General features: G+C 43.5%; 1 protein-coding gene across 4 annotated transcripts in view; it reads left to right on the top strand.

The window, feature by feature from the left end:
* Ctnna3 (catenin alpha 3) overlaps positions 1-12,356 on the top strand; it is a 1,278,003-nt gene that overhangs the window by 664,165 nt on the left and 601,482 nt on the right. For 2 of the 4 annotated variants that reach the window (XM_075980084.1, XM_075980083.1), the window contains exons 8-9: positions 270-350; positions 12,046-12,202. In XM_075980084.1, coding sequence (XP_075836199.1) covers positions 270-350; positions 12,046-12,202 — 238 coding nt within the window. The remainder of the gene's footprint in view (positions 1-269; positions 351-12,045; positions 12,203-12,356) is intronic. The other 2 variants (XM_075980082.1, XM_075980081.1) reach the window with 1 other exon arrangement.

Genomic DNA, 12,356 nt, shown 5'->3' with positions numbered 1-12,356 from the left:
TGCTCTGCCTGCTGCCACATTGAATCCGATCAAACCCTGTATCAGAAATATTACAGACGCTTAAAGAAGAAAATAATGCGCGTTTTAATCGCTGTGCTACTTAGCGTCTCAGTGAAGGGCTCGTGAGTCATCGGCACTGTCATAGCAGTTTTGAAAACTATTCTTGAATTTTCAAGCTGTTATTTTCAGGAAATTTCGAAAGCAAATTGCTAAGTGATAAAGAGTAATTTGGTAGCATTTGCTTATGTCAGTGTTTTGCTTCCTTGCAGGCTGGAAAAACAGAAAAGAGTAATGCCCTGAATGCCGCCATAGACAACATGAGCAAGAAGACAAGAGACCTCCGCCGACAGGTGAGAGCAAAGAGAGGCATGGGGCAGGGATGAGCAGCAAAAGAAGCTGGCACTCGTGGCTGTATCATTTATTGTTTTTGGTCTTCTAGAATGATAGAGTGGGAAACCCAAAAGCAAACTTGTACTTTCCACATTTACATGCCTCAAATGTGTTGTGGCAAACAGAAGACAGAAAAAGGAGTATGTGCCTTAATGGCATGCAGAATTGCAATTGAATCTTGGCTCTGTCCTCATCAGATGTGAGTTCTGAGGCATAGATTTCATCTCTCAGAGCTTCTATGAAATGCAGTTAACAACGTGAGTAGGGCTTTGGATAGGAAGTGAATGCATATTGCTGCACTGGAGAGGTGGCCTAGTTGGTAAGGTGTTTGCCTCACAAGCAAGAGCACCTGAGTTCAAGCCCCACCACCCTCTTGGAAAAAGACCAGGTGTGGTGTGGGACAGGCTCATCATCCAAGGACTCGGGTAATGGAGACAAATGGATTCCTGGGCCTCTCTGCCTAGTCAACTCAGACTTCTTGGTGAGTTCCTCATAGTGGAAAGCCCTATCACAATGCAAAGGTGTATGGATCCTCACTAATGACACCCGAAGTTGTCTTCCGACCTCACATACATGTGTAGCACATACACACATCCTTGCACAAATGAACATGTACACGTATACACACATCTGCTTCCACAGAAGATAAAATCAGTGTATTTGTTTGTCTGGCACACTACGTGTTTAGAGATGTTGGGAAACCAGCTTCATGACAGCACTACTTTTAACAACAGCTTGACACAATAGGAGGTATCTCAGAGGAGGGACCATCAAGAAAATGCCTCTAGAATATTGGGTTCTGGCCAAGCCTGTAGGGCCTTTTCTTATTTAGTGACCAGTGAGGGAGGCCCAGTTCATTGTGGGTGGTGCCACTCCTAGGCTGGTGGGCCTGGATTCAATAAGCAAGCTTTTGAGCAAGTCAGTAAGCAGCACCCCTCCATGGCCTCTGCATCAGCTCGTGCCCCCAGGTTCCTGCCCTGTTTGCAATCCTGTCCTAACTTCCTTCATTGTTAAATAGTGATGAGGAAGTGTAAACCTCATCAACCCTGTCCTTCCCAAGTTGCTTTGGTCCTGACTTTCCGTAAGAGCCGTAGCTGAGACAAGTTCACACTGACTTTCTCGTCCTAACGCAGAGAGCATCTCACAGCTCAACATGTTCACGTCTTTCTCTTCCTGGTTTGTGGGTGCTTCAGAGAGAAGTTTCTTTGGAGACACTTTTTAGTCGTCAGGATCAGAAGCCTGGAAAGGATTTTACTAAGCAGTTGAGAAACAAAGTGTTATGAAACAATTTCCCCACAAACATAGCCAATTTCCAAGGCCTTTTGCTTCCTAATCCTTTATACTGTTAATTGCCAGATATTTTTCCCCTTAGGGACAGCTATAACATAGTCACCACTAACTCATAAAAACAGGGAAAAAGGCTTTTAACCAGTAGCTTTTAATGCTATATATTATCTTAGTTAAATGGGAAGGATTTGAGAAATGACTGGGCCATATTTTAATTCAGAAATAGATCTATATACAGATTAATAGGATTCCCAGATAGTGAGGTTGTTTTGCAGCAGAATTTTAAAATATGTGGAAATCATGGTTTCTTATTGTTAGGACCTTGATGTAAATTCTCTTTCTGCTGCTAGAAGTTTGAATCTTGGGATGTAAGAGTCAAAGGAGTGTACCAGCACAGCCCCTTTGGGACGCTGTTGAGAAAGCCAGACACTTTGGTCAGGGCCTAAGGTGCAAGGGACATTGAGTCACGACCTAGACAAGGGCTCAGACACTTGAGCTCTCAGAGTTGGACTTCCTCTTTCTTATATGATTTTCATTTTCTTTCTTCCCACTCATGTCTTGATACAGAGTCTCCTGTATCCCAAGCTGGCCTGGAACTTCTGATCTCCCAAGTGGCAAGGGCTGGGGTTACAGGTATTTCTTTTCCTCGAGGCATTAGGTTTGAAGTCAGATCTTTCTGTATGCTTAGTAAACCAGCTCAACCACCCCATACCCCCAAGCCCTTTTTCAGGATCCCCACCCCTGCTTCTCTTCTTAGAGTGTAGAAGAACTATGCCTGTCTGTCAACCACAGTATTTCATGTCCTCATCTCTTCCATCTAGTTTGCCACCAGCAAATCTATGTATAAAATGCTAATCTATATTCATACCTCCCCAACCTTTACAGTTATTATTTTCCTCAAAGACTTCAGAAAAAGCAATTTCTTACATATTGAGCTAGAAGATTTAGCAAATCAGGTTTAACATGCCCAGTTAAGTTTGAATTTTAGGTTAGCAACAAATATGCCCTAACACAATTGTGTTCCAGATGTGGCATGGGACACTCATATTTTAAAAAGCGTGTTGACTTTTATTTTGCAGTCATGCATGGCTTGTCCCCTCACCGTCCTTGGCGAGATCCGGACTGCCATACCAAGGTCGCTAACCCTTTCTCGTGGTCATTTCAATTTGCAGAGCGCAGCCCTGCTCTAGGGATCTCACAGAGACACCTCACTTTTGTTTCAGTTTCTTCTAGCACAAAGCACCATAAATAAGGCCTACTGTGATCCCAGGGAGCCACTGCTGGGCATCAGCAGGCCTCTTTCCCATTGGTCTTCACTTGTGATGGCGGTAGCCAACCAACCACCACCCCACAGCGCAGGTTGGGAGTTGAGATCCAAGGTAGAAGAATATGGTTCCTTCTTCACTGTACAGGTGAAACACAGCCATGAATGACACTCTAAATGAAGGACCACGCAGGAGCACTTTCTCATTTTGAGAACCTGCACGTCCGTGTGAGGAGATGGAATGAAGTGTACTCTTTGGAGACACCCATGATCTTCACAGAACCACTGTGATTTTCATTGTCCAACCACTCTTCTCCCCACACCCAAAATGACTTCATTTCCTACCATGGAATCTATTCTTTGGGTATATTGTTTGAGTACATAGTCTGGGTTTGGGAATGTAACTTGGCATGCTTGTAGCTCTGGTATCAATTCCTAACACCTCACGAACAGGGCATGGTGGAACTTATCTGTCAAATCAGCACCCAGCATAAAGAAGCAGAATGAACATAAGGATAAGATTACCTTCTTCTCTAAACGAGTTTAAAGCCAGAGCCAGTCTGGAGTACATGACACCATTTCTCAAAAACAAAAACAAACAAACAAACAAAAAATCTGAAGCAGCAAAATGAGTAATCTTTGTCTTTTTACGCTTTCAACATGGAAGAACTTATTCTAAGTACCTTACATATGCTCGTTTCTGACAAAACAAAGCCCTGCTCTTAAACTGCCTTTGAAATATTTAATGATCATCTCTTGTTCTAGAACTGGTTTTATTTTTAGTAAAACGTCCTGAGAACCTCTCCTTTTGGCTCATCCGTCCTTATCCATTTCATAACCGTCACTTTTTCATCAGTAACAGAAATGCCTCAGCTTTAGATCAGAGAATGATTGAGTCTGTAAGAGGAGCAATACATTTCTTAGGAATGTCTAAAGAGTCGCTGTCATACATTGTGGACCATGAAGATGGAAGGTTCCAGCACATGACATAGTTGGTTTCTCATTCTCTGACTTTCTCACACAGTTTATTAGGGATGGACTCAAAGATCTTGGCATTGTGTTCTCACTTTTCTGTGAATCGATCACTACAATTTTAGTCTTTGGCATTTTTTTAAATCTCTTTAGTTGGCCCTCTCCAGAGCTACATACTCACCCACCTCTGATAGAAGGATCTACTAACTTCTCAGTAAATGGCCATCTCCTCGTTAAGCACGCAATTGCAGGCTCGTCATGTTCAGCATCAGATAGAAAGCTCACGGCATCCTCTGCTCTCCCCCTTCTCCACTTCCTGTCCTTCTCTTTCTCATCTTAAATCACCCGAGTTCCAAAATAGTATGGATGGTACTCCTTCCAGCGAACTTTAGCTGTCTTCTTCAGCAGGAATCACTATTATTTTCTGGGAGCTCTTCAAAACACACGAGCTTCTTTTGCAGCAGTCATTCCTTCTATGCCTGTGCTTGATTTTTTTCTCTTCAGCAAGATTTTCTTCCCGGTGGATTGTAAACCTTTATAATGATGATTATGATCAGATCTTCCATTTGCTGAATATTTCCAGAGCACTCTAATGAGTGTATTCTTTGAGTTATTGATTTCATCCTTGAAATAAGAAATAATGTTATAGTATTATATCAATTCTCAAGTCTATCAATTTGCTAAGGTTTCCTTGGTAGAGTCATGGCTCGATCCCAGGGACAATATAACTAAAACCGCTGTGTGTAATCACCACACCAGGGGACAAGGAAAATGACTTGTTGATTTTTCAAAAACCCTAGAAACAAATGCACTGATTTATCTGCCATCCATTTTTTTCCATTATTTATTTTACACATTTTTTTCAAAACTTCCCTTTTCTTTATCCTCTCACTTGGCCTCCAGTTATTTACTTGAGGATTATCTACTGGAACTCCCAATAAACGAAGAATGTTTCTAAATACACGTACTAAAAATCAAAACAGAATGTCTCCTGGGAATAAATATGTCAAGACAAATGAAGGAGATTGCCTAACAGCACATCCTAGACTTTCTACATTTGGTCCCTAGACACCCGGCTTGTTTTATCCCATAATAATCCCCTTTTCATGGTCAACAAAATGTAGGGCCTGACAGAGTTATATTCAGTGATGTACAAAGCAGAAGCGGCAGAGTATGATCTGCAAAGAGCGGTGCATGGAGACCTGGAGCCTGTCAGAAGGGAATGACCACGCATGACCAAAAGAGGATGGGTTGAATTGAATCTTGTTCATGAGAGCAGACACTTAGCACAGGCCTTTAGTGCAGAGAGTTTCATTGGGAGGAAGTTCCAAAATATAATTTTTTGGTAAATGCCAAGCAAGCCAGAAGAGAGAGGGTACACTATCAGGGCTGCAAGTATAGGTGAGAGGGGCTTGAGGACTGCTGCAAATCAGAATTTCTCCTCAGGTTGCATAGCCTATGGAGGAAGCCAGATCTAGTAGCTGTCACCACTGATGAGGGTTGTTCCTCTCTAGACATTGCAAGCTGCAGTTGTGCTTCCATTAAAAACCTTGCAGAGGCTTAGATAGAGTAAGCGCTGAGGCAGAATGACAAAAAAATAAAAGTATGGGATGTCTTCAGAATACATAGTATCAAAGGCTACAACAAGAGGTGAAATTGCAGACTGATGTAGAGGATGTGCAGTGCAGTACTGATCTAGAGGGTGTGCAGTGCAGACTGATCTAGAGGGTGTGCAGTGCAGACTGATCTAGAGGGTGTGCAGTGCAGTACTGATCTAGAGGGTGTGCAGTGCAGACTGATCTAGAGGGTGTGCAGTGCAGACTGATGTAGAGGGTGTGCAGTGCAGACTGATCTAGAGGGTGTGCAGTGCAGACTGATCTAGAGGGTGTGCAGTGCAGACTGATCTAGAGGGTGTGCAGTGCAGTACTGATCTAGAGGATGTGCAGTGCAGACTGATCTAGAGGGTGTGCAGTGCAGACTGATCTAGAGGGTGTGCAGTGCAGACTGATCTAGAGGGTGTGCAGTGCAGACTGATCTAGAGGGTGTGCAGTGCAGACTGACCTAGAGGGTGTGCAGTGCAGTACTGATCTAGAGGGTGTGCAGTGCAGACTGATCTAGAGTGTGTGCAGTGCAGACTGATCTAGAGGGTGTGCAGTGCAGTACTGATCTAGAGGATGTGCAGTGCAAACTGATCTAGAGGGTGTGCAGTGCAATACTGATCTAAAGGGTGTGCAGTGCAGACTGATCTAGAGGGTGTGCAGTGCAGACTGATCTAGAGGGTGTGCAGTGCAGACTGATCTAGAGGGTGTGCAGTGCAGACTGATCTAGAGGGTGTGCAGTGCAGACTGATCTAGAGGGTGTGCAGTGCAGTGATGATCTAGAGGGTGTGCAGTGCAGTACTGATCTAGAGGGTGTGCAGTGCAGACTGATCTAGAGGGTGTGCAGTGCAGTGATGATCTAGAGGGTATGCAGTGCAGTACTGATCTAGAGGGTGTGCAGTGCAGTGCTGATCTAGAGGGTGTGCAGTGCAGTACTGATCTAGAGGGTATGCAGTGCAGACTGATCTAGAGGGTGTGCAGTGCAGACTGATCTAGAGGGTGTACAGTGCAGACTGATCTAGAGTGTGTGCAGTGCAGTACTGATCTAGAGGATGTGCAGTGCAGACTGATCTAGAGGGTGTGCAGTGCAGACTGATCTAGAGGGTGTGCAGTGCAGTGCTGATCTAGAGGGTGTGCAGTGCAGACTGATCTAGAGGATGTGCAGTGCAGACTGATGTAGAGGGTGTGCAGTGCAGACTGATCTAGAGGGTGTGCAGTGCAGTGCTGATCTAGAGGGTATGCAGTGCAGACTGATCTAGAGTGTGTGCAGTGCAGACTGATCTAGAGGGTGTGCAGTGCAGACTGATCTAGAGTGTGTGCAGTGCAGTACTGATCTAGAGGGTGTGCAGTGCAGTGCTGATGTAGAGGGTGTGCAGTGCAGACTGATCTAGAGGGTGTGCAGTGCAGTGATGATCTAGAGGGTATGCAGTGCAGTACTGATCTAGAGGGTGTGCAGTGCAGTGCTGATCTAGAGGGTGTGCAGTGCAGTACTGATCTAGAGGGTGTGCAGTGCAGACTGACCTAGAGGGTGTGCAGTGCAGTACTGATCTAGAGGGTGTGCAGTGCAGACTGATCTAGAGGATGTGCAGTGCAGACTGATCTAGAGTGTGTGCAGTGCAGACTGATCTAGAGGGTGTGCAGTGCAGTACTGATCTAGAGGGCGTGCAGTGCAATACTGATCTAAAGGGTGTGCAGTGCAGACTGATCTAGAGGGTGTGCAGTGCAGACTGATCTAGAGGGTGTGCAGTGCAGACTGATCTAGAGGGTGTGCAGTGCAGACTGATCTAGAGGGTGTGCAGTGCAGACTGATCTAGAGGGTGTGCAGTGCAGTGATGATCTAGAGGGTGTGCAGTGCAGTGCTGATGTAGAGGGTGTGCAGTGCAGACTGATCTAGAGGGTGTGCAGTGCAGTGATGATCTAGAGGGTATGCAGTGCAGTACTGATCTAGAGGGTGTGCAGTGCAGTGCTGATCTAGAGGGTGTGCAGTGCAGTACTGATCTAGAGGGTGTGCAGTGCAGACTGACCTAGAGGGTGTGCAGTGCAGTACTGATCTAGAGGGTGTGCAGTGCAGACTGATCTAGAGGATGTGCAGTGCAGACTGATCTAGAGTGTGTGCAGTGCAGACTGATCTAGAGGGTGTGCAGTGCAGTACTGATCTAGAGGGCGTGCAGTGCAATACTGATCTAAAGGGTGTGCAGTGCAGACTGATCTAGAGGGTGTGCAGTGCAGACTGATCTAGAGGGTGTGCAGTGCAGACTGATCTAGAGGGTGTGCAGTGCAGACTGATCTAGAGGGTGTGCAGTGCAGACTGATCTAGAGGGTGTGCAGTGCAGTGATGATCTAGAGGGTGTGCAGTGCAGTACTGATCTAGAGGGTGTGCAGTGCAGACTGATCTAGAGGGTGTGCAGTGCAGTGATGATCTAGAGGGTATGCAGTGCAGTACTGATCTAGAGGGTGTGCAGTGCAGTGCTGATCTAGAGGGTGTGCAGTGCAGTACTGATCTAGAGGGTGTGCAGTGCAGACTGATGTAGAGGGTGTGCAGTGCAGACTGATCTAGAGGGTGTGCAGTGCAGACTGATCTAGAGGGTGTGCAATGCAGTGCTGATCTAGAGGGTGTGCAGTGCAGTGCTGATCTAGAGGGTGTGCAGTGCAGACTGATCTAGAGGGTGTACAGTGCAGTGCTGATCTAGAGGGTGTGCAGTGCAGACTGATCTAGACGGTGTGCAGTGCAGACTGATCTAGAGGGTGTGCAGTGCAGACTGATCTAGAGGGTGTGCAGTGCAGTGATGATCTAGAGGGTGTGCAGTGCAGACTGATCTAGAGGGTGTGCAGTGCAGACTGATCTAGAGGGTGTGCAGTGCAGACTGATCTAGAGGGTGTGCAGTGCAGACTGATCTAGAGGGTGTGCAGTGCAGTGATGATCTAGAGGGTATGCAGTGCAGACTGATCTAGAGGGTGTGCAGTGCAGACTGATCTAGAGGGTGTGCAGTGCTGTGCTGATCTAGAGGATGTGCAGTGCAGTACTGATGTAGAGTGTGTGCAGTGCAGTACTGATCTAGAGGGTATGCAGTACTGATCTAGAGGGTATGCAGTACAGTGCTGATCTAGAGGGTTTGCAGTGCAGTACTGATGTAGAGTGTGTGCAGTGCAGACTGATCTAGAGGGTGTGCAGTGCAGTGCTGATCTAGAGGGTGTGCAGTGCAGTGCTGATCTAGAGGGTGTGCAGTGCAGACTGATCTAGAGGGTGTGCAGTGCAGACTGATCTAGAGGGTGTGCAGTGCAGTGCTGATCTAGAGGGTGTGCAGTGCAGACTGATCTAGAGGGTGTGCAGTGCAGTGCTGATCTAGAGGGTGTGCAGTGCAGACTGATCTAGAGGGTGTGCAGTGCAGACTGATCTAGAGGGTGTGCAGTGCAGACTGATCTAGAGGGTGTGCAGTGCAGACTGATCTAGAGGGTATGCAGTGCAGTGCTGATCTAGTGGGTATGCAGTGAAGACTGATCTAGAGAGTATGCAGTACTGATCTAGAGGGTGTGCAGTGCAGACTGATCTAGAGGGTGTGCAGTGCAGTGCTGATCTAGAGGGTGTGCAGTGCAGACTGATCTAGAGGGTGTGCAGTGCAGACTGATCTAGAGGGTGTGCAGTGCAGACTGATCTAGAGGGTATGCAGTGCAGTGCTGATCTAGTGGGTATGCAGTGCAGTACTGATCTAGAGAGTATGCAGTACTGATCTAGAGGGTATGCAGTGCAGTACTGATCTAAAGCGTATGCAGTGCAGTATGAAGGCCTCTCAGGTCAGCTTTAACTACAGTCGTGAGTAGAAGGACAAAGCTTTTGCATTCAGCAAGTCAGGCAGAGACTTCTGGCAGAGCTGTGTTTAGCTAGGCAGTTTGTTATTTTCCTGTATTAAAATGCTTTCTGGAGGAAAATACTGCTTGCTTTTAAAGGCTTCATTCCACAAGTCACGAGTTTCTCACAAATTCCTTCTGTCATGAGATCAAAAAGAGCACATCTTACAATGTGAGACAGCAGTCTTTGGCTCTTGGTTTTATGGAAAACAAAACCATATCATTTGAAAACTCATAGGAGGGTGATGAGATATTTTCGGTTTAGTTGTAGATAGGGACTGCCTCATCTATGTTGGTGAAAAGTAGTCTTTTTTTAAACATGCATTTATTTCAAGTTAGTTAATATTAAATCTTGCCTCTTGATCTCACAGTCAAATTACTAGAAATTGGAATTTCTTCCCAGTCTCTACTTTCTTGTTTCCCAGTCACTCTTGAAGAAATAATGATAGATTTCTATATCCAATTTTATATAAAACTTGCAGTTACTGTGTTCACCAAGAACCTTCTTGGAGATCAAATTCTATAAACCAATCTGTTTTAAAAGTTCAGTTCTTTTAAAGTATATATATATATATATATATAGTATATATATATATATATATATATATATATATATAGTGTATTAGCTGTATGTACTCCATATATATTTATGTTATATATCCTAGTTTTCCTTTGTTATAATGCTTAATGCTCACATTTCTCTGCTAGCTTACATGTGTTCATACATTTCTCTCTTCACCTTTCTCTGAATACCTAGCTCTCAAAATGCTGTTCAGAAACACTTCTTTCATTGACTGAAGTCAGGTATCTGACAGTGATGGTAATGATAACTATTTTGTAGGATGCACATGTTTGGAGAGTCATGACAATGAGATTTACTTGAAGTTTGCCTTTTAGTTAGTTCTTGTAGTAAGTATTCTTTATTTTCAGCCATTCTCTTGGCCCTTTAAGTCCTGATCTTTCATTGATGTGTCTACTGTGGTGGTGTTTCTAGCTGGGCTCTTGAATGTCTGCTCACTATGTGTCTATCATCAAGGTTCTAGCTATATCATATGCTTGAGCTAACTTCCATATTCTGACCCCCGTAGATGAACTATAGAAAAGAGGTATTTCTCAAATCCAAATTAACATCCAATTTCCAGAAAAGAACAGGGTAGAGGAGTGTCCCTACAAACTCTGTCCTGCTCTTGAGATCCTCAGCACATCTTCCCTGTTTCTGAATTATATACATGTACATCATGACTACAACCCTAGCCTGTGCCCTTGACTGCAAATACACTGCTCACTCATTTATGGCCATCACCTTGCCTTGTGACCTCATACCTCCTTCACCCTGTTACAAGTGTCTAGTAAATATTAATTTGTTGCCATTAGTGGCTTAACCCAAGCCATAGTAAGCACAAAGTTTCACTGAGGATTTCCTGCAGTCTATGATGTAACTGGGAGCTAGAAAACTTCACAACGCTTCTCAGCTAGCTATACCAATATGAGTGGAGGTGTTTTCCTTCAGGAAGTTGATAGCCCTTCCTGCACACATATATCATCCTATAATTATTATAGGAAGGCAGCACTTTTTATCTATTTTTTTTGAAGTGCTGGGAATTGAACCTAAGACCTTACATATGGAAGGCAAGTGCTCTGCCACTGATCTATCTTTCTAATAGGATAGTGCTTTATACAAATGAAGCTCTATCATTTTGGACCTGGAAACTATAACAATAAAAATTCTTACACTATTTAAAACTAAGATGTCAAGTGGTTTTTAAAAATAGCCTAAAATATAACCCTCACAGAAGTCAAATGGCAAGTTGTCTTTCTGATTTTTATCATTTTATTTATAGAGAGAAGTTACTAAACTAAACAAACATGTTGATCAAAAAACCTTCTGGCTCATTCATAAAAAATGATGTTGTTTATTGGAGTCCAATATTAGTATATTGTAATCCCTATAGTTTCAGTAATTAGAAATACAATACATTAATTTCAGAGCCATTTTTAAATTTCAGAAAATCTCTGCTGAGTACAGGAATTATCTGAAGTCATGTAGAAGCTTCCATGTTATTTAATTTAAAAGAACTCATTGTGTCAGAATGTTACAGTTGTTTAATAATTTAAGGTGTGAGGGCAAGAACAGTTAATGCAAATGGAGAAACTGGGACACCAAACTCATTTATTCATCTTCTTGTTCTATTAATCTGTTATTATCTGGTGCAATTTGTGATCTCACTTGGTTTAATCACCATGAAGTCTACAATTTAGATAATCAAATGTATCATCAATTCTTCCAATAAGTTAGAAAGTAGTTTATAATTTTGTAATTATTAAAATACAGTATGTGCATTTTATTTGTACACAGGTTGAACATTGTAATCATGTAATTTCTTTGAGGAAAGAATATTGAATTACCACTTATAATTTGAGTCATGGGCTAAATATAATAATAATGATAACAATAATAAATGGCTTTTGGGAACAAGGAGATTACTGCTGCCTGATTTTTTTTTATTCTGAACATTCTGTTTATTTTGCTTGCAAAGGATGTTCACACACTGCACCACATATTCTGATTGTAAGGATTGCTTAGGAAATGTGTAAAATGATCTTTAGAGCCACCGAGATCATAAGACTAGAAAAATAACACAAACTTTCTCTGGGAAATAAAAGGAATCCTTTTCTTCTTCTTCTCAGCTCCGCAAGGCGATTATAGATCACATATCAGATTCTTTCCTGGACACGACAGTTCCACTCCTGGTTCTCATTGAAGCTGCTAAGAACGGCCGAGAAAAGGAAATCAAAGAATACGCTGTGATATTTCATGAGCACACAGGCAGGCTCGTGGAGGTAAGTGTGCTATAGCTGCAGCTGCTCCCAATCCGGGAAAGCAAGGTTCCTTCGCCATTTACAGTTGATTTCTACTCGTATAAAAACGGTTGACAACACACTACAAATGTCACAGTGCTGGACCTAGGTAACAGGAAATTGGTATAAGCCACCCTTCA

Source organism: Microtus pennsylvanicus, chromosome 7 (genome assembly GCF_037038515.1).
Source record: "Microtus pennsylvanicus isolate mMicPen1 chromosome 7, mMicPen1.hap1, whole genome shotgun sequence".
NCBI classification, from domain to species: Eukaryota; Metazoa; Chordata; class Mammalia; order Rodentia; family Cricetidae; genus Microtus; species Microtus pennsylvanicus.
Note: the sequence above shows the minus strand (reverse complement) of the source record. Positions and strands in the feature narration are given on the sequence as shown.